This window comes from Sparassis crispa (assembly GCF_003851025.1).
Source record: "Sparassis crispa DNA, contig_000002F, whole genome shotgun sequence".
Lineage (NCBI taxonomy): Eukaryota > Fungi > Basidiomycota > Agaricomycetes > Polyporales > Sparassidaceae > Sparassis > Sparassis crispa.
Window position 1 is genome coordinate 425,904 of NW_020939749.1, and position 20,271 is coordinate 446,174.

At 50.1% G+C, this 20,271-nt stretch overlaps 9 protein-coding genes across 9 annotated transcripts; 3 read left to right on the plus strand and 6 right to left on the minus strand.

Moving 5' to 3' along the window:
* Positions 1–27: 27 nt before the first annotated feature.
* On the minus strand, positions 28–3,185 carry SCP_0301110 (hypothetical protein; the record flags this gene model as incomplete). Its single annotated transcript, XM_027755508.1, has 11 exons — positions 28–1,098; positions 1,151–1,252; positions 1,476–1,753; positions 1,825–1,859; positions 1,912–2,074; positions 2,121–2,300; positions 2,352–2,467; positions 2,517–2,642; positions 2,692–2,765; positions 2,811–2,945; positions 3,036–3,185. The coding sequence occupies 11 exons, from the start codon at positions 3,183–3,185 to the stop codon at positions 28–30; spliced, it is 2,430 nt and encodes an 809-aa protein (XP_027611309.1).
* A 543-nt stretch (positions 3,186–3,728) lies between these two features.
* On the plus strand, positions 3,729–4,096 carry SCP_0301120 (hypothetical protein; the record flags this gene model as incomplete). The annotated part of the gene is made up of 2 exons (XM_027755509.1): positions 3,729–3,826; positions 3,880–4,096. The coding sequence occupies 2 exons, from the start codon at positions 3,729–3,731 to the stop codon at positions 4,094–4,096; spliced, it is 315 nt and encodes a 104-aa protein (XP_027611310.1).
* A 484-nt stretch (positions 4,097–4,580) lies between these two features.
* On the minus strand, positions 4,581–6,655 carry SCP_0301130 (hypothetical protein; the record flags this gene model as incomplete). Its single annotated transcript, XM_027755510.1, has 5 exons — positions 4,581–4,896; positions 4,943–5,334; positions 5,405–5,541; positions 5,917–6,289; positions 6,362–6,655. The coding sequence occupies 5 exons, from the start codon at positions 6,653–6,655 to the stop codon at positions 4,581–4,583; spliced, it is 1,512 nt and encodes a 503-aa protein (XP_027611311.1).
* A 446-nt stretch (positions 6,656–7,101) lies between these two features.
* SCP_0301140 (putative AC9 transposase) lies at positions 7,102–8,893 on the minus strand (the record flags this gene model as incomplete). The annotated part of the gene is made up of 6 exons (XM_027755511.1): positions 7,102–7,316; positions 7,371–7,560; positions 7,614–7,768; positions 7,821–8,037; positions 8,091–8,360; positions 8,414–8,893. The coding sequence occupies 6 exons, from the start codon at positions 8,891–8,893 to the stop codon at positions 7,102–7,104; spliced, it is 1,527 nt and encodes a 508-aa protein (XP_027611312.1).
* A 1,172-nt stretch (positions 8,894–10,065) lies between these two features.
* On the minus strand, positions 10,066–11,281 carry SCP_0301150 (hypothetical protein; the record flags this gene model as incomplete). The annotated part of the gene is made up of 4 exons (XM_027755512.1): positions 10,066–10,304; positions 10,363–10,902; positions 10,953–11,175; positions 11,231–11,281. The coding sequence occupies 4 exons, from the start codon at positions 11,279–11,281 to the stop codon at positions 10,066–10,068; spliced, it is 1,053 nt and encodes a 350-aa protein (XP_027611313.1).
* A 15-nt stretch (positions 11,282–11,296) lies between these two features.
* Positions 11,297–12,423, minus strand: SCP_0301160 (hypothetical protein; the record flags this gene model as incomplete). The annotated part of the gene is made up of 6 exons (XM_027755513.1): positions 11,297–11,656; positions 11,719–11,790; positions 11,846–12,043; positions 12,119–12,192; positions 12,259–12,312; positions 12,375–12,423. The coding sequence occupies 6 exons, from the start codon at positions 12,421–12,423 to the stop codon at positions 11,297–11,299; spliced, it is 807 nt and encodes a 268-aa protein (XP_027611314.1).
* Positions 12,424–14,634: 2,211 nt separating this feature from the next.
* Positions 14,635–17,777, plus strand: SCP_0301170 (hypothetical protein; the record flags this gene model as incomplete). The annotated part of the gene is made up of 8 exons (XM_027755514.1): positions 14,635–14,757; positions 14,810–14,964; positions 15,013–15,318; positions 15,488–16,145; positions 16,197–16,410; positions 16,470–16,847; positions 16,897–17,301; positions 17,353–17,777. 8 exons carry the CDS (start codon positions 14,635–14,637, stop codon positions 17,775–17,777), a joined length of 2,664 nt encoding a protein of 887 aa, XP_027611315.1.
* A 776-nt stretch (positions 17,778–18,553) lies between these two features.
* SCP_0301180 (hypothetical protein) lies at positions 18,554–18,793 on the plus strand (the record flags this gene model as incomplete). Its single annotated transcript, XM_027755515.1, has 1 exon — positions 18,554–18,793. One exon carries the CDS (start codon positions 18,554–18,556, stop codon positions 18,791–18,793), a length of 240 nt encoding a protein of 79 aa, XP_027611316.1.
* Positions 18,794–19,799: 1,006 nt separating this feature from the next.
* On the minus strand, positions 19,800–20,096 carry SCP_0301190 (hypothetical protein; the record flags this gene model as incomplete). The annotated part of the gene is made up of 1 exon (XM_027755516.1): positions 19,800–20,096. The coding sequence occupies one exon, from the start codon at positions 20,094–20,096 to the stop codon at positions 19,800–19,802; it is 297 nt and encodes a 98-aa protein (XP_027611317.1).
* Between the last annotated feature and the right edge of the window lie 175 nt (positions 20,097–20,271).

Genomic DNA, 20,271 nt, shown 5'->3' on the forward strand with positions numbered 1-20,271 from the left:
CTTGACCTCTGGGGTCTGAGGTAGAGCTCATCTTCGCTTTGCGGGAGGCTTGTCACCATCATCCGAGTCCTCGGCCCTCGCATTCTTCTTCCTCGGCGAGGCCACTACCAACTCGTCCCGAGTATCACGTCCACGCTTCCGAGGTGGCAGATTGTCTTCGCCAGAGCTGTCTTCGCCATCGGGCTCAGGATGTGCTGGTTGACATTTCCGCTTTGGATCAGAAAGCTTCTTCAAATCTTTAACAGCTCCTAGTGGATGCTGACTACGGGTATTCTTGGTGGGCGACTCATCCATCGCTTGACACTGACTGCGAGTGATCCTGCTGGGGATATTACTCTGAAGGGCATCGGTGATCGACCTTCCCTGGAGCACTTTGGCTTGACCTGACGGATGGCCTTCTGTGGCTGCCACCTTCCTCATCTTAGGTATAAATGGAGGTGGTGGCGGTCGTTCAGCACCACTGCTAGGTATGGACAAGTGTGCATTGTCCTCTTCATCATCATCAGAGGCCCCACCACTGGTCTCCTGGCTCAGCCCTTCATCTCCTCCACTTGGAATGATTGGGTTGTTGGCCATGGCAGCAGGCTGGTGAGCCTTGTAAACTTTGGCAGCAGTAGCAGCGCCATTGTGAGTTCTTGCAGAGGCATCACCTTCCTGCTCCTCCTGGCCCCCAAGGCCATCACCACCTTGAGGGGCACTGCGTATGGCAGGCTTGCTCACTGGCTTCACCATGGCATGGGTGACGTTCCCTTCCACCATGTCCAAGGTAATGATCTCACAACAGCGAAGCAGCTGCTCTACTGCGTCGAATGAGATCGCCGAGTTCACCACATAGTCAGAAAGGTTCGTCGGTTCGCCCTCCTCAATGAACTGAGATCGTGTGAGGTCCCTCAGCACCATACCAATCACGAGTGCAGATTGTTGTACGCCCTGTGGATGTAAGAACCGATATTTTGTCAGCCATGGTTTGTCACCCAACCAGTTCTCAACGATGTCAAAGTTGTCCACTGCATGAAATGACGGTGGGAGGTAGCGCTGGCCATACGACCATTCGCTCCAGGGAATCGGATCATACCTGGCGAAACGATACACCTGGGGCTATATGACGGATGATCAATGGTGGCTATGAATCCCCACGAAAGGAGCTCACCACAGTCGCAATCTTGACTTGCTTCAGCATATCCTGGTATCGCAGTTTGACGGAAAGCATGGCGAGAAACACATCTCTCCTTTTGACGATGTGGGGCTCGGCCTTAAAGCTCAAGCCTCAGCTCCTTTGTACTGGGCTCCAGTTCACTGGATGCTTCATCAGTCTCCTCTGTGTCAAATCTGTGCAGTGTGCCCAGAGAAAGGTCTTGGCGACCTTGCTTTTCCTTCATCTTGGCACCACCACTACCGCTCGCTTAAGGTGCACTGCCATTGGTAGACTTGTGTCCGTTCGTGGTGGCGACAGTCTTGCCCTTCCCTTTATTCACAATTATGCTCTCGCCATCCTCTGAATCTTCATCGCTGGCCAGATCTTCTTCAGAACCCATGCTGGGTATATCTGGCGAACTCCGATGAGAGTCTTGGCTGCTTCTGGAATCATCTTCAGAGTTGTATGCATCTTTCATCTTGCATTTACACCCACCGCCTTTGGCTCCGCCAGGGGCAGCTTTGCCCTTTGTCGCCTTCGATGCCACCTTTCCCGTGACCTTGCGCACAGATTTACCCTTCTTCTTCACCTTCCCTGCCTTCTTCGGTGTGAGTGCTTCTTAGACCTTGTGTTCAGATCCTTCTTCTAATGCCTGTGCTGATCCGTCAAGTGGTGGAAGAGGATCATACTTGGCGAGAGCAGCTTTGCCATCCTTGTCGAAGTACTGGGTGAATCACATGGTCTGCTCAGGTCCATGTTCCTCTTGGCATGCCCACCAGTGGTCGAGAAGGGCACGAATGGGAACACTTGTCAACTTTGAGGGATTGATCCACTGGAAGTTCTCAGGTAGCATCTCTGCTACAATAACCTCATTGATGTCATCTATGCTGTTCAGCTTCGTCCATGGCGACTTGCAGTTCCGAACACCCTTCGCCAATGCTGTAAACTGGTCAGCATCTCCCAATACCCAGTGGGAGTGTCATACCGTAGTGATGATTCATGAAGTCTCGAACTTGTACCTTCATCACCTTAAGAGGCGCTTCCACCATACCTTCAGGCACTGATGGGAGCAGAGGAAAACCATTGGCCATCAACCGAATCTTGTCCATGGCCCGCATGCAATTGGCAGGTGTCTTCTTCACCATCACCATAGTCTCAGTCACACCTAAGGAATCAGGTCAGTGTGCCAGCGACAATGCAACTGAGTTCTTCTTACCGTATTCGCCTTTGGCCCACTCAGAGAACACCTTTGCTGGAGGCTGGTAAGCACACAGCCACCCAGGATAGGCCCCAAATGGAGTTCCATTGGTGATGGCATGGTTGACCTCCACCCTTCACTCGGGGGTTAGCAGATGGTGACAGTCGGATGGTCTACACTCACATCTCTACCTTTAGACTCCCCACTTCCTTCGGATATGCTAGCATGAATGCCATGCGAACGCCCATGGTGTCCCACATAGTCTTGGCGAACTTCTTCAGATATTGCATCATTCGCTGCTCCCTCAGCCTGTCTTAGGTTAGGTTTTGTCTTATGCTATGTGACAGGAGGTACGCACTTCATTTTCATCTTATCATCCAGAGTGCCATTCTGCCAACTCTCCACCTTTTCCTCATACGCCTTCTGCTCCTCCTTGGACAGTTTTGCCCATTCGGCACTCCGTGCCACTCTTCACACCTTGGAGACATTGCAACCCTTTTCTACCATGAGTGCTCTCATGGCCTCAGTCACCTTGTCCCTCTCCAGTGCATCCCACACCTTGAAGGCATTGGGCTTGCCAGAAACATGCATACACTTTTTCGTCACTTTCTCCTGCACATGGTGGGCATGGTTATTGAGCCACTCTCAGATTTTCTGCGGTGAGAGTTAGTGGGGACCTCACAGACATGAAACACTGCTCACAGTTTCCACAATGATGTCATCATAATTTGACGCATCGACAAAGTGTGTCTTCAGCTTCTGGCACAAGCTCTGAACCAGAGTCTTGCGACCCTTGGCATCTGCCATGTCATAAGACTGCAGCTTCTCAGAGAGTATGGGCTGATGCTCCATCAAAATTACAAATCTCATTGGCATGCTTTCTCGATGTTGAGGATGAGATTTTTGTGTTGGGGCAGTGAAGGGGGTCGATAGTTCAATGGGCAGTGCTCTGTCCATTTCCTCGTCGGCCACCCACAACTCAACATGCACGTGCTGATGGCCCATTTGGGCTTACACCAATTACCCTCCTCGCCATGGTGTGTGGTGACTGCTGAAGCATTGTATGTGTATTTTTCGCAGTGGCGGGAGGTGGTGGTAGGTATGCACTAGCATTCATGCCTAATAAAAGGCAATGTTGAACACCGCTTCTATAGAAAAACACACCACACCAACTCTATCTCGCGAATGCTGGGCAGAGGCAATCTGGCAATCATCTGCATGCCAATCTGTGGGATAAAAGGCTTCCTCGGAGTTAGGCTCAGCCAATTAGATGGCAATGACGAAGGGCCTAGACATGGCGGACCACCCGGCCCGTGATCTGGCATGGTGGCATGAAGTCCAGCTCAGCGGCATGATGAACATGTGAGATGTGCAAGGGACGTGCTTGCAAGCAATATGCAGGCAGATGAATGCATACTGTTCTTTGCCATTCTGGCCCCTCCTACATTCTCCCCTGCATCTGCAAGCCAACTGCCTGAGCCCGCCATACACCTGTGCGTTCCTTCAACCGATGCATGCTGTAATCATCCCATTGATTGGCAGACAGTATCAAGATGAGCAATCTGTCACCCATGCCACTGACTGATCAGATTGCAGGAGTCTTGGAGCTCATGTTTCGCCAGAAGCTCTATCTGACCACTCATGCAGCCCATTCTGCGCCATCCATAGAAGTGCCTCCGTCCATGCCATCCGCCCTCCTATTGGAGTGCAATGGCATTGCAGATGCTCTTGTGAAGGCCATACGTAATCCTGGTAGTCATTAGTCTTGCTGCAGGTCTGATCACACTGATCATGCCATTGTAATAGTAAGGCTGTAGTGGAACATTGATAGATATTGTGACAGCCTTTTGATTCAGCTCACAGGGCAGAATGAAGTCCTCAAGGCAGAACTGGAACGGAAGTGGCCTCCTCCATTTGGTGAGAGCGAAATACGCATAGACCAGCCTGCCACCCTCGTGGACATGCATGGACGCATCTTGGCTTGGATACTTCCATGAGTGTTGATACCAGACCACCAGGTGAGTGGCTTGCCCAGCCTTGCACTTAGAGATGGACACGGGTCACACCGTGGGTCACACCAGTGACACCGCACCCGCCACTCGCAACACCGACCCTCGTGTGGGTAAGGGTTTAGACTCACGGGCATACACCGGCGGGTTGTCCAAGTCACCACAGGTTTCATTATCGCGGGCTGCACCACGGGTCCAACACTAGAAAATTGTTATATACAGGGAATTCAAATATATATTATGGCATAATGCGAGATCGAGATGTCAGCGGGTCACTTGTGATCATAGATGACAAGAGAATTGGCCGGTCAACAATGTTGGTCGAGAAAGCCACAGCTGTGAGACTGCTGGACTTGCACTGCCACTGCACAGGAAGTAAATCATCTTCCGGCATCATCTTCCGGCCTGGTGCAGAACGCACGATCCAGTAACCAGGAATATACAGACTTGACGAATCCTGCACGCGAGGGATAAGCTCTTCTGAGAAAAGTGCAGGTGCAGGATTGACATCTGGGATGGCATGGAGTGTTGGCCAAGTGCGGATGCTGCGCACACTGCACAAATTGTCATAAGTCATGAAGACAAAGATGAATAGAGCACTTGCAGAGCGTGAGGGCTTTCGGTCGTTGCGACTCTTCCGGCTGCAGACTCTCGCCGCCTTCAGGGATAACAGGGAGCGACGGTATTGACGGCGAAGACGACAGGATCAAATACGGAGATGCAGCGCTGGGGGTGTTCATCATCTCGAACAACTTCATCGTCGTGAAGAGTGGGGAATCTGGCGAGGGTGACATGGACTGCGCGTACGAGTCGCGCTTCGTGTATGACTCCAAATATGCCCAAGATGACTTGTCCATCACTGACTGTGTCGCGAACGCCATTTCTGACTCTGAATCATTGCTCCACATCGACTCGTCCTGCACCTCTGGCAGCTCCTTTGGTTCTGGCTCTGGCTCTGGCTCCTCCTCCGATGACTCGCTGTCCGTATCGACCTGGATGCCCACCCCCCACAAACAGTGCACCATGCAGGACGTCAGGCGAATAAAAGTGATCGATAACCACAATCGACAGACGCATCTCCCGCAGCATGATTCGGCGTCGCCAGTCGACTTCGAGTATCTGAGAGAGCAGGAGGTTCACCTCCTCAGAGATGGGGAGCAGGGTGGAAAGGAAGTGCATCGGGTCCTGAGTGCGGCCAACTGACCAAGCCACAGATTTTGATGTGAGCGTCCTGCTGCAGGCGCATTGCCTGCTCTTCCATCATCTGAGCATCCGCGTGTCCGGGGGAAGGAAGAACACAGCGATTTCCACACGCGAACGTTAAGCACTTCGCGGCATGCCAGACATGCGAGCCGTTTTGGTTTGCAGCAGAACGAGCGCACGTGAATCTCCTGCGTCGGGCAAGCCGGCACGAAGGGGGAGGGTTGGAAGGTTCATGCGCACCTGGCCAGGGCAGGAAACGAAAAATGACATGGTAGATAGACGAGCGTACCACGGACAGTACGCGCATTGTGCGTGCGGTCAACAGTGAGTCTGCACACAATTCGAAATGTACAGTGAGGAGGCTAGCGCACCTCTCCCAGATGAGCTTCGTGGGCCTATTCTGCTCATTGGAGAGCTGGGAGTGTCGTCGACATGGGCTGGCCCGTGCAGAACTCGGTGCTCATCTTCTCTGTCATGGTGAGCCTGAAATCGGGGGTTGTGCAGAATCTGGGTGAAGAGGTCGCCATCAGGGCAGTAGTCCACGACAAGATAAGTGTAATTGAAGTCTTCGATGATGCAGTGGAGTGTGATGACATTTGGATGGGCGGATGCAAGCTGATGCAGCATCATCTCGCGCAAGTGCAGCTGGCACTGATGCTCAGTGTTGCGCTTCCGAGAATAAGGCCACTTGACTGAGCAGTTGCCCTTGAGTGCCTTGAGCTCATCGCCAAACAGCACCTGTACCTGCAAGAGTACCAGCAAGTATACGCATGCGTGAGAGAGCAATGCGAAAGCGAGATGCACCGGGGTACATACGAAGTTCATGATGGTCATGGTGCTCTTCGGCTTGTTCTCCGGTGTGGGCTGGATGAGCCTGCCCTTGCCCGTGAAAATCGCGTTGAACTCCTCGAGCTCAAACACCTCCTCGATCTTGATCGTCTTCGGCGCGCCCTGTGAGGTATCTGGTGAGAAAATATTGACCGTGCAATAGATGACACCATAACCTCTGTAGCCAAGTATTTCTATGAGTTCGAGGGTGCCATTGTCGATGCAGGTGCCAACAGCTGGTGGTGAGCGGGCTGGAGCAGCGAGCTCAGTAACAGCGACCATAGCAGCTAGAAGAGTGTGGCGTAAAGAATGCGGAGAGTAGAGTGTGGAGGATCGCTGAGCAGAGAGGATATCCTAGGTAAGAGCGAGAGTAGTTGACGCAGGTGTTGGCTTTCGGGTAGCAACAGACGACGAGTTTTTTGGAGAAGTGCGCCTCGAAAGCCAGCTGAGTCTTGTAAGATGGCAGAAGCAGTTTGCTGTGCCAATGGGATGAGTGGCGTGGCGAGTGTGTTCATAGCTTAGTGTTTGAGGCACGATCCTGCTTGAACATCGCAATGCCAAAGTGAGAGCCAAGCGGAGAAGAGATCTTAGTGCCACAACTCGCGGGCCCAAGTAACATATAAACCGGTGTGCCATTGAAATAACCACAATACTTCCAAATGTATTGGCTGCAGTAATATACTATTCTTCATCTACAATAAAATCTAACAATCCGCATCTGTGAGCTACTACGCCTGCTCGTCCACCTCCTCTTCTACAACAGCCCACTTGCGCTTCTTCATGTTCACTGCAGCTATAAGATCAGCAATATGCAGTAACTCTGATCTACCCCAAGAGCCAAGGCAAAGTGCAGCGCAAATGGATTTTGGAGAAAGTCTGTTCCGAGTGAAATGTAGCAATTGCCATCCTTGCGAGAACGCGCGTTCAATCGCAGTGGAGGTAGCTATACATTGGAATAAGTATCATCTCCATGATATTGAGACAGAGAAAAACTCACCGGGTACAGAGAGATAATCGAGAGCCATGCGATGAAGGTGCGGGTACGCCTTCCGAGAATCCCACCACCACCGCAGCGGATCCCTGACCTTCTCGAGGGGAGCTGCAAGGTATTCTTCTAGTTTGTTTCTCGCAGAGGGCTTCATGGCGACTGAAATGTTAGCGAAATCACCAAATTCGTCGTCAGAAGCCTGGATGAAGTACATTGAGCTCGCGGATTAATGCGGAAGAAAGACGGGCTTACCACGGCTTCATTGTGAGCGTCGCCTTGTGCGCCATCAGTGTTCTTCTCATAATGCTTGTGGTATTCTTCGTGTGTCAGCCGTTTTGCTTCCTCAATCCAATTGGCCTCCCATGCATGCTGACAGAAGTATTCTAGCTCAAGGCCTGGGTGGAGCACTATCACGAATATGTTAGCTGGCACAGGTTGAGTCGTGGATGAGAAGCGTACCCATGGTGATCCTGTAAACATTCGAAAGGTCAGTCTTCGAATAATACCTGTTCATGGTCGCCTTTCCGAGCTTCATAGCGGCCTGAATCGCAGGATGGTATGTTCGTGAACCTATCCCGGGTTTAAGCATTTTGTCGATGGTATCCATACTTGGTATAACATTGGCGATGGTTACGACGGCATCTTGTGAGTAAAACAATGTCGCTTTTTTGAATTTCTACAATACTACTTAGTACATGTGAATGCCAAGATTACGAAGCATCAGCACACCTCTAAGATGTGAACGAGGTCTTCCAGGATCCTCCAGTCATCGTTGTCAAGCTCATACTTGCGTAGCTTGAGTGCCTTGTTGCCCGTGATATCATCGATAGGATGACGGTATTTGAGTGCAAACACGATCATAGTGTGGGTGGAGTTCCATCGCGTAACAACATCGCGAGGGATGAGGCAGCTCAGGACTCTGTGAGCCTTGCACGCTCTGTACCACATGGGTAGTGCGACAGTCGTAGAGTGTACAATTGCATAAGTGAGACCCCGGAGCTGTCCAATACAGGGTAAACACACAATCTTATACATCAAAGACAGGCACTTACCTTTACTAATGTCGATCGCACTGCAGCAGTGTCTGCAAGAAGTATATTCTTATCGGCAACATCGAGCTCCTCCAGTTCATCCACTTCTTCAGGATCATCCGAGTTGCTGAGGTCCCATAACTCCCCTTCATCGTCACGATCATCGTCACTGTCATCCGAGTCTGACAAGAGATCTGGCAGTTCATCATCATTGTTGTCATCGCTCAGCTCACTAGAAGCCTCCTGGTCCTTCGACTTGTGATTGAATGGCTTCAAAATTGATTTGACCGCAAGATTGAGGGTATGATTGAAGCACTGTACCCGATTAGCTTCGTGGAAGGAATTTGGCAGCTCATCGAGCTTGCTGAACTGAGTGTCATTTGATGTCGCATTGTCCCCAGTAAAGCAAGTATCTGGAGTGTGATGAGTTCCCGAGAACGGCTGAGACACATTCACAACAGAAAGACTCACTCTCTCTTCGATGCCCAGGTCAATCAGCATATTACATCTTTGTCAGTTATGAAAGATAATCTTTTCTATCAATAAGTAGCAAATTTTCATAAGAATTGCTACTTTTAAGTAGACTTATTTGTAGGTGCATAGATTAACTCAGGATAATCATAATATAATCTTTCAGATAATCTGAGGATAATCTTCTGGATAATCTGAGAATAATCTGAAGATTAGCAATAAAATACAATTTTAACTTTGACACCAGCCAGGATTGAACCCTGAACCTCAGGTTGATTTTATAGAATATAATTCTAAGTGACACTTTAGACCACTTGACCATTAGGCCATATATCACAACTATCTTATATTAAATTAGACATCTTTTTCTTGAAAAAGACTTAGCCAAATTCTGTCTATTAGAAAAGAGTAAGTAAAAGACACTTGACTTTTATCATAGATAGACAAGCCTTATAGACAAACAGTACTCTGCATCTTATTATAGTCTTGTTCTACAGCTTACAGTTTTTGTAAACTATCATGCAGTACTATAGAGTATCTTAATATAGTCATTTATAATATATAAAAAGTTATTGAGAGACAGTATTTTATTTGTTCATTTTAGGCTTATACTCTAGAGTCTATTATATTATAGACTGAGCACTTATATATACAAGATCTTTATAGCTATCTTCTAATTGTATAGCAAAGTTCTGTTTTGCTGAAGTAACTGTAGAAACATATATTCTATTAATTACATATTGTACTACATTATATGAAGGCTGCAAGCATTAGAAAAGACTATAAGACTCAGAGTAATGTTTGTTTATAAGTCTTGTCTATCTATGATAAAAGTCAAGTGTCTTTTACTTACTCTTTTCTAATAGACAGAATTTGGCTAAGTCTTTTTCAAGAAAAAGATGTCTAATTTAATATAAGATAGTTGTGATATATGGCCTAATGGTCAAGTGGTCTAAAGTGTCACTTGGAATTATATTCTATAAAATCAACCTAAGGTCCAGGGTTCAATCCTGGCTAGTGTCAAAGTTAAAATTGTATTTTATTGCTAATCTTCAGATTATTCTCAGATTATCCAGAAGATTATCCTCAGATTATCTGGAAGATTATATTAAGATTATCCTAAATTAATCTATGCACCTACAGATAAGTCTACTTAAAAGTAGCAATTCTCATGAAAATTTGCTACTTATTGATAGAAAAGATTATCTTTCATAACTGACATCACTGACCAACGCGGTAAACTGGTCCTTCGCACTCAACATCCGAGCAGTGATGGACTGCATAGAGTGCTTCGCCAGGCTGGGATCCTTCTCGATCGAGTCACAGAAATCGAGAATCGGCTTCATGACGAGCGCACGTTGCTCGTCATTTCGACTGTCGACACCTTCAAACATCTTCTTGTAAGTAGTATTAACCTCCTTCAGGTAGTCCGCAGTGGTGACTGTTGAGGCATGCAAGTCAGCCGCATGCGTAATGACGACAACAGTGAGGACACTCACCATTGTCCGCCTTCGGATGGTGGTAAGAATACCACTGCCTATACTTGTTAGCAGGATTCGCAGCGCGCGAGGGCTTGAACGACAATCCAGCGAGGATCAGGACGTCCCGGGTGGATTTGCCGTGCTTCCGTGCAAGGTTCTCAGCCTCACGCATTACGACCTCTCCAAAGGTGACCGCGGCAGCCCTTGCTTGCTTCGAGAATGGACCCGTACTCTTCTGCCAATTGGCACCGCCAGCCATGACCTCTCGTTCAGCAATCTCTTCAGCCTCATCAAGCTGCACAACGCGCTGCTTCCCCTTGCCACGAACGGTCCGGCTGTGCGTGCGAAGATCATTCCGCTTTTCAAGGGTGCGTGCATGCGGTCCATGGACTTCAAGTTCGGTGACAACGTCATCCACCATCTCCTCATCGAGTAAGTCATCATCTTGCTCAGTATTAACATCTTCTTGACGACGTCGCAGACGGTTCTCGCATCTCATCAGCTCGACCTTCTTCGTCTCACTGTAGTCGCTACCCGAGTACTCCGACATATCATAATCTACATTTAAATCAGTGATGAGCTCATGCACGCACACGGGATAATCTCACCTTCTTGACCTCGGCTTGTAGCAACATTCTGTCCATCAGCACCACTGTGCACGGAGTCAATACCGCCTTCTGATGACAGTGCAAAGCCCCTGTCCGAGCCACCATCAGACATACTATCGTCTGGAACTTGTCCTTGAGGCTGCTGCTTCCTGACGGCATCATGGGTCATGTCCTGCTCGCGTCTTATGTCACGTAGCTTATGGAGCATAACATATGGCTGGTTCTGTGTGCGGATGGTCAAATTGCGGACGACAAGTGAAATGAGAAAATAAACTTACCGCTCTTGTTGGCTTGCGTAGCACCAACTTGCGGTCGCGATTCCCGGGCATGGGTTCATCGATGGTTTAAGTGTCACTGTAAATGGCGCCGTCCTCCGAGTCTTCGGTGTTGGGCACTCTTCGGTCTCCACCTCTGTCTACATCTGTCCTTCCATGTTCCTCATGAAGTCCATTATCGCCGGCTGGCTCTTCACTGCTCTCGTCCTCGTTGTACGCATCAGCCTCATCAACCGATCTGTGTAGGTTGGCGGCCGCGTGAGCATCTGGCTCTGCTGAGTCGAGATTCGTGTCCTTGTCATTGTTGCTGGGTGCATCGATGCCGTCATCCTCGCTCGCCGGTGCCACAGACTTGCCATCACCACCGTCGGAGTCGGAAGGGGATGTCCTCCCGGCCTTAGTGTCCCTCTTCGCCGGTAGCTTCGCCTTCTGAAGTCGGATAACAGTAAGTAACACACGTCAAAAAACAAATATGGAGGGAGTGGACATACCCCTTGACGTTGCACAACCGACTCCGCAGCTTCTTCATCGGCCACGTCAGTAGTTTTGCTCGTACGAGAGCTCTGCTATAGCGGTCAGATCGTTCAGTAGCATTAGATGATGGTTGCGGCACTCCACCTTTTGCTTTGATCCATCTGTGGCTGGGTGACCTTCATCTTTTGGTGGAGAGACATCTTTCTTCTTCTTCGCGGAGTTGCGAGAACGCGATTCTGAGGCAGTCAAAACTTTCTGAACTCCCTTCGTGTGCGACCGCGTCTGCCGCGGTTCGCTCGCATCCGGTGCAGACCGCGTTCGAGGAGGCATCGCGGCTGAGTTCTGAAGTGCAGGAGTCAGACGATTAATCGAACATGGCGGAGGAAGACGAAGGGGCAGTGGATGGCGTCTACTCACACGGAATTGTCCAGATTTGAGTCGTTGCGGGCGGCCTCCAAAAAGATCCTTCCTGCCGGATTCCGAACAGAATTCTGAAAAGTCCATCAAACTGAGTAAGGGGATGGGATGAAATGCAACTCATAATATTGCGCCCGCACGAAGGCTCGCGCTAGTCTGAAGAAGAGCTGACAAGACCTCAGGGTGTGCTTCAGCTGCAGATCTGCAGTGAGTATCAAAAGGACAAAGAGTAAATGATACTGTACCTGCAGCTCACACTCAAAGGATACCGTGTTAATAATGGAGACTATTGAGTCGCACGACATTATCTGCGTGTGCAATGTTAATTCCACGGTGTCACGATTTGTCAAGATTCATGAAAGGAGCGCGGGAATGTGATGCTAGTGCATCGGTGATGCGCTCGTTGCGATGGCGGTCAGGGCACTCGGGGAATAAAATATTGCCTCGTGGAGCTAAGTGGACCCGATGCACCACGCAGACTCACCATAGCGCGGCGTTCGAAGCCCGGAATGTCTTCATCCATGAGCGAAACATGAGGTGGCGGGCAGGTTGAAGACAACGCGCAGAGTTTGGTTGAGAATTTGTACGGGTATACTTGAAATGCTTGTGCTTCCCCCAGATGCACAGACTCGCAAGAAATTGAGTCTGCGGGTGAAGCTTCAATAGCGTGCTCGACTGTACAATATTCAGGCGGGCCCGTGTAAGTGTCGCTACATTGAGAGAGAGATGACGCGGCCGGATGATACTTGCTCGATATACCGCGATATGAGGGTGATAGCAGCCAGTAAACCATGATCTCAGTACCAGAGTAGCAGCAAACATGCAAAGTGGACTGTAGCCATACAGATGCGTCGATACAGGAGAGGCGGTTGACGAACTTGAGCGATCCAGGTGCCGAGTTTGAGCAGAGTGCGAATGTACAATGGGATGTCCCTACATGGAAGTCCCACATGGTCCTTGCGTTGCCTTCAACAATTCCTTGCGTTGCCTTCAACAATTCCTTGCGTTGCCTTCAACAATTCCTTGCGTTGCCTTCAACAATTCCTTGCGTTGCCTTCAACAATTCCTATTGACTCGGACAAGTCCTTCGTCAAAATTGCTTCAAGAAAGGTGAGCAAACCAATCTATCCTGATACTCTTCCATCTGTCCGAAATAACACACTACTTTACTACAGACAGCTAACTACACCCCGTTTTCTCTGAGAGTTCCAGCAAGCGTCCCTCTAGGGACGTGTGCTCCTTCCACCCATCGATCGCGATGGTTTCTCACTCGACAGTGAGGTCCCCACCGAAATACGTGCAACATGATCCAGGTCCTACTTTTCGACAACTGCCCCACGATGGTATGGTAGACGGAATTCCTTGGTGCATCACAGCTTGCGTCCTTCAGCGTTCGCAAGACCTGCATCGTGAATCACAATTATCTGTGTACATGTACGTCTCGCTCACGGATTAATGCGTCAACGTACACCAGCTATAGAATGTCCAAACTAACCCTTTTCGTCTCTAGGCAATTCGAGGCGGCCGTCATAACTGCGGTTCACCCACGCCCGATCTCTGCCCAAATATCTTGGGCGGATGCTGCCGATCACGACTGTTCGCCGCCCCCATGGCGATGTTTCAAGGGGCTCGAGCATGTGTCAAGCGGGACGTGGAAGGTAAGCCCCTTCTGCATGTCTTCGCGACCATCCCCTCAACGATTTTTTCGGTTCAAGCACTCCCAAGACTGTATCGCAATGTCCTTCCGCCGACCCAGGGCTCATTATTCTAAAGGTTCATCTCCCGTGCATCCTTCATCATCCCAGCCATCTTCTCGCTCAGTTTCTCGTTTGACCTCTCCTGAAAAAACCCCTACGTCACATGTTCATCTCATCCAGCCTATAGACTTCCCTCAACAAAGGCGACCCCACGGTGCAAAGCATCTTTTCCTGCCTGGCCCCGAGAGCCTGGTAACGCTGCCTGGCCGCCTCAATTTCACGCATGCCAACCTTCCGAGAGGTCGATTTTCCACCCGCACACAGCACGGTCCGTCCGCTACTCAGCAAGGGGTTCCTAGTTCAGACGATCCATTCCTTTCACATGTCGACGATCTTCCTGTTTCAAGTCCGGAGCTTTTTTTTTCGACGGCGTTTACACGTCCTTGCTTGATGAACCGGCCGCCATCCGAGCGGCACGCCTCCGGCAGAAGAAGGCCCGCCAGTGGCAGAGGTGGGCGACGGAGGTCATACCTTCGCTGCTCCTTCCCCACATGGAATTACTTCGGTTGAGCGAATCATTGCGTCAAAACGTTGACATCCCACGTGCGTGCACCTGCAGTGGTGAGCACGTAAGAACGCTGAAGGTTGTGTGTGTCTACTTCGAATGTAGGTTTCCTTTCCCTGTGGTACATGATCCTATGCTCATGAATTGCAGCTCTTCGCTATGTAAATATCAATGTTTGTTTATGCTCGCCTGCTGCTCTACAGTTACTCTCGCGCGGGCTGTTCCCCTGCGCGCCTCAGGCACCCACACTCACCATGGACCTGAATCTGCTGCGATTTACTCAACAGCTATTTGTCCGCCTACCTCCTAACACCACGTCGTTCTGTGCGACGTTAGAAGCATTTCTCGGGGACCGGGGATATAAGCTCACGACAAGGGTATGAATTCTCCTTACTGCTCTATTTATATAGCTGCTCACGTCACCAGTAGGACTCATTGCGTCGACGATTCGGAAACGCGCTCCTCTGGTACTCAAACCTCCTCAATGCGACCAAGAGACACGTGCAGGATGCTGTCGAACAAGCCCGATGTTCTGTCTTGCATGAGGCCTGTGAGTCGACATCACGCATTCGGACACCTGGTACGTTAGTAGCGTTACTTGACCGAACGCATCGTATTGACTGTCTTCGCAGATATTGGCTCAATGCGGCCTTGCTCCCCTTCCCCCTCGCCATTGCCCTCGGCCTTCGCCTCTTCATCGCACTTCGATTTGCGCTCGCAATCGTGCTTGCCCTCGGATTCACCGATGCGCTCGACCTCGGATTCACCGATGCGCTCGACCTCAAAGTCTCCGACGCCCTCGAATTCGGAGTCACCGACGCACTCACGCTCGGAGTCACCAACGCGTTCGCCATCGAAGCTGTCATCTCCCGCCGTAGATGGAGGGCATGCTGGACAGAGCAAGTCGTTCACACTGCCGGAGGACCTGCTGAGACCAAGTGAGTACTTGCGCAAGCGATGTCCGTTGTGCTTCGGTGGGAAGGCGCAACAAGACGGTAACGATATGTGAGCTGTGCTATGCTATTTACTGACTGTAAATCGAAACTCATTTGTCTTCAGTCCAGATGTGATCGTTTGTATCGATGCTTGTTTCACTCAAAAACGTAGAAGGGGGAAGGGAGACGGGCATGATCATCCACGCGAAGCCGAGGAGTCAGTCTTCATCCAGGAGGAGGAGGTGAAGAAAATGGAGTCGTATGTTGAGCAAATTCGACCAAGTAGGGACACTGGGCGGCGCCGTGCCCAACCTCCCATTTCGGCCGATGACGATGATGGGTATGAAGAAGGCCTCAAGGTACCAAGGTCTGTGCTCGATGGCTGCCATGAATCCTTCCTCGCCGCCGATGAAAAGCGCGAGAAGGCTAGCACACAGTTTTTCTCGGACACCGGCCTGATGGCATTGCTGTGCAGGCACGATCGCGTCCTTTGGTTAGTAAACATGACCTCGGCAGGGGAGAAACAACATTACGCTCTCGCTCTCATTCAACGGCTCTTCACGCATCTACCCCGTTCCACCACCATCGGGATCTTGTATGATATCGCCTGCCAGCTGCACCGGAGTTGCATCAAGTGGGACCTTCTCGGGGATTTGTTCGACCGCATCATGTTCGCTGTCTCGATCTTTCACGCGTACGGGCATCAATGGCCATGCCAACTGATATACCATCTGAGGAAATGCATTGGATTTGGGCTCACGGACGGGGAGGGTTGTGAACGCTTCTGGAGCTCAATCCGAAAGCTAATACCATCTCTTCGTGTCTCTGGGGTGAGTGTTTCGGCGTGCTTGTTGTGCATCAAAATCTAACCGCTACTTTAGTATCATCAGCGCCTGTTCGTTCTCGATGCACAAGTAAAGTATCTTGACCAGCAGTCCCTCTTCAGCCTCGGTCATTGGCTCAATAAGAAGTGGAAGCAATGCCAGGCCAAGAGACTCGTAGCGGCGGAAGCAGTTGAGCAATGTGGGATCACAGATGAGGTGTTACGTGAGCAATGGGCGGCACAGGTTCGCGATCAAACCAAGCCCGCGCCTCGTACGTCGTTCATTCATATCTCTTATCATGCAAATGTGATACTGATCCGCATACTTCAGGGCGTTCTCGCGATAAAGGAAAGAAGGCAATCCAGACAATCCTGGCACTGCAGAAGATGCTCGGCGCGTACAATGAGAGCGTGCGCCTACTGGAACTCAAGTTACTTGGTGACGACGACGACATATTCAGCATCGAGGAGGTCAGCTTAAAGCTGATGGAGGCAAGGTCTAAAGTAGTGAACGTCAAGCAAGCCTTGCAACGTAAGAAGACTGCGTTGGGAGTTGGTGAGCGGCTGCAGCTCTCACGTTTGATCAACAACGCCTTCCTGAGGCTGCGTATGAATGTGCACACAATCAAGCAGCGCATCCGCGACCGTCTCCGCCAGTGCAAGTTCGAGCTCGAGCGGCTCGAACGCTCGTATCGTCAAATGGTCAACAGTAAGTCTCCACATGTTGGATTTAGTCTAACAACTGACGACATGTTGAGACAACAAGCTCAGCTCTCACGCTGAGTCGTCAATCAAGCGTCGCGAGCCCGGCATCCTCAAGCTGGCCAAGACCTACAACGACTTGTGCAAGCAGATGGACCTTCTCATCAAGCAACGCAAGGCCCCGCGATACGCAGTATCGCCGCAGCTGATTCAAGGCAACGGCCTCTTCAAGCTTGACGTCGATGACGATATTTGGCAAGACGTCGGCCTCGATGATGATGACGACATTGCCGCGGTCCCGCATTGGCTCGGTGATGAGACTGTTTGCGAAGGCATCAAGAATCGCCTCTTACTAGATCGCTGCAATGAGGAGGAGGAGCGGTTGCGGGAAGAAAGGTGTTCTCTGCAAGAGTGGTTTGCGGAGGAGTGGACGAGCAATGAGAGGGCTTGCGTGGATGCAGGTAAGTCTCACTGCAGTTCTCTCTCTGTCGCAGTGGTCTGATTATATGCAGGTGACAATCCAGACCTCCTCTACCAGCTTGACTGTCAACGTGAGTCGTTATGCCGGCTGTGTGTGACGTGGCAGGCCCGAGTACGCATGATCCCTTGCAAACGAGACATGACCGAGACCTGGGGTCCATCCGAAGCACAGCTAACTGCAGCAGCTGCATATGAGATCACCGGAAGCTGGGATGATGAAGGTGATGGTATCCGCTCCGTGAACGCTGCGCGGGATGCCAACGATGAAGATGAGGTGAGCTTTGATGAGGCCACGGATCCCGAAGATGATGGTGAACTCCTTGATGCTGCTGAGGGTGCTGCATTGACCGATGCATATCATCCCAGTGCGGTAGATTTTGACTCCGATAGTCTCTTCGATGATGGAGTCATGCGAATGGTTAGTCAATCCTCGCGCAAGTGGGTGCTTCACCTCTAGAACTTTGTAACAAGTAGGATTGCTCAAATTGTCTAGTTAAAACTGTGACACAGATGAGTGGGAGGTATACAACTTCGGAAATCCAAGTATGTCTGTATATCTCTGACATAGCCATTGGGATGTCCATTTGCCCAGATAGGAGTGTTGTACCTCCCTAGAATAACTTGTTGAGAGATATGATGGCCCTTTGGGACATCCGTAGGCCCATACGGGAGAGATGTAACTCCCCAGAGTGACCTGTTGGGAGATACGTGAAGACTGGCATTGCCCTTTGGGACATCTGTAGGCCCATACGGGAGAGATGTACCTCCCTAGAATCACCTGTTGGGAGATCCACATATGCTGTGATGGCCCTTTGGGAAATCCGTAGGCCCATACGGGAGAGATGTAACTCCCCAGAGTGATCTGTCGGGAGATCCATGTATAGTGCCATGGCCCTCTGGGACATCCATAGGCCCATACAGGAGAGATGTAGCTCCTTGGAGTAACCTGTCAGGAGATCCATGTATGACTGTGGACAGCCCAGCTGGTGCGCAGAACCTGCTTGATAGGTGTACAGACAGCACCAGAATGGCAGTCCTATTCACCAGCGGCAGCATCAGGACAAAATGAATTGTGACGGAGATTTACTCGGAGATGATGATAATGCACGTAGCATTGCGACAGTTGTCCCGCATAAACTGGAATGAGTTGATGAAGAGGATGAAGAACAGCTAGCCACTGAGCAAGAGGAAGAAGACTGAAGGTGGAGAAGGGAGGAGTTAGGGCGCCCAAGAATGCCTGAGCCAACTGGGATGGGCATGAGTGACAATGATGAGGACTATGATTCGCATCCCATCCATCTTCAAGGTGGCAACTCAGACCTGTCTCACCTTCATGCTCATCTGCACTCGCCATTGTCTCCACCTGTCCCCCATGTTCCTGCTTCTTCCTCAGAGGATGTCACTGAACGCCTCAACACACTGTCAAAGCAGCTCGAGTCTGTGCTCGAACTGTCTCACTCATTGGAGATGTAGCATACAAATGCTCAGTCGACGATCCTAAATCTTGAAGCAAAGGTGTCTGCACTTGAGATATTGGTGCTTGCTACCCACATACAGGTGGATGTACAGGAAGAGAAGACACAGCAGTTGGTGGAAGCTGCTGAGGCTGCTGCACTGGAATGACCTACAACTTTGGCACAATTAAGAGAGGAGTGTGCACCCTTTGGACATAATATCATTGTGTCAGAGACTAATATTGATAGTTTGCAAAAGGTGCAGACTTAGTTCAATTTCTTGTTGAGATACTGCTTTGCAGTTTCTCACGTCCTCCTTACTTAGTTACTTTCTTGTTCAGATACTGCTCGGCAGTTTCTCACATCCTCCTTACCTAGTTCACTTTCTTGTTGAGGTGCTGCTCAGCAGTTTCTCATGTCCTCCTTACTTGTTATCACTAGTAAGAACATCCTATGTGTCAATGCAAGCCTTGCTTATAACTGAGACTAGTGATTTGAGTAGACCTGATGCTCACACTTCAGCCAGCGTGCTGTTCTAGACTATAATTTCCTCCTTGCTCATACGATGTGATGGAGCAAGCACAAAAAGTGAGAAGTAACAGCTGACAGCAAGCAGCTATTTTCATTACAATAAAATTCAGATAACAGTGTTTACAGTATATGTAGAAAGCATCTACGATAGGTATACAGTCCCAGTGGCTGCCAATTTGGCAGAGAAATAATGAGCGGGAAATACATATTGACCCCTACCACCATGTGACAGGTGACAATGACCAAGGACCTCCATGGATTTCCCATGGCAATAGGACAACACAGGGTTAAACAGGATGACTATTGGATGTCCCTAGGTATTAGCCCTTCATGGCCTTCCCTTGGTCAGGTACTTCCCCTATAAGGCCATGGGACTTACATAGATACCATGGTCAGTCTGACACCTGAGAAGCTCTTAGCCATGACACAATATAGATTATGTTGAAGCTAAGAGCTAGGTCGGAAGGGTACCCTGAAGTGCAGAGGCTGTTCCTTCACCAAGTGGGCTCTGCCAATGATGCAGGACCTGAGCCACCCTCCTGGTGATCTTCATCATGGGCAGCCAAGGCCTCAATGTGCTTCCCAGCCTTATTCAGCCTGGCAGAAGGCAACCTTGGAATGGAGGGCCTGGTGAGGTTGCCATTCTCCACATCGGTCGTGATCAAGATGCAGCGCTCCAGGAGGTCTTCTGCCAAATCAAACGATAGCAGAGAGTTCACCATAAATGGTGGCAGTGCATTCTCCTCACCCTCCTCGACAAATTGGATTGCATGTAAGTCACGGAGCAGCATGCCAATGACCAAGCCACACTGATGAGCCTCAGCAGCACTGGTGGAGCCATGCTTGCTTACCCAGGGCTTGCGATCCAGCTAATCATCCACTGCATTCATATCCGCTGTCTGATGCAGCAATGGAGGTAGGTGGTGCCTGCCATAGTTCCAGATGCTCCAAGGAATGTCTTCAACT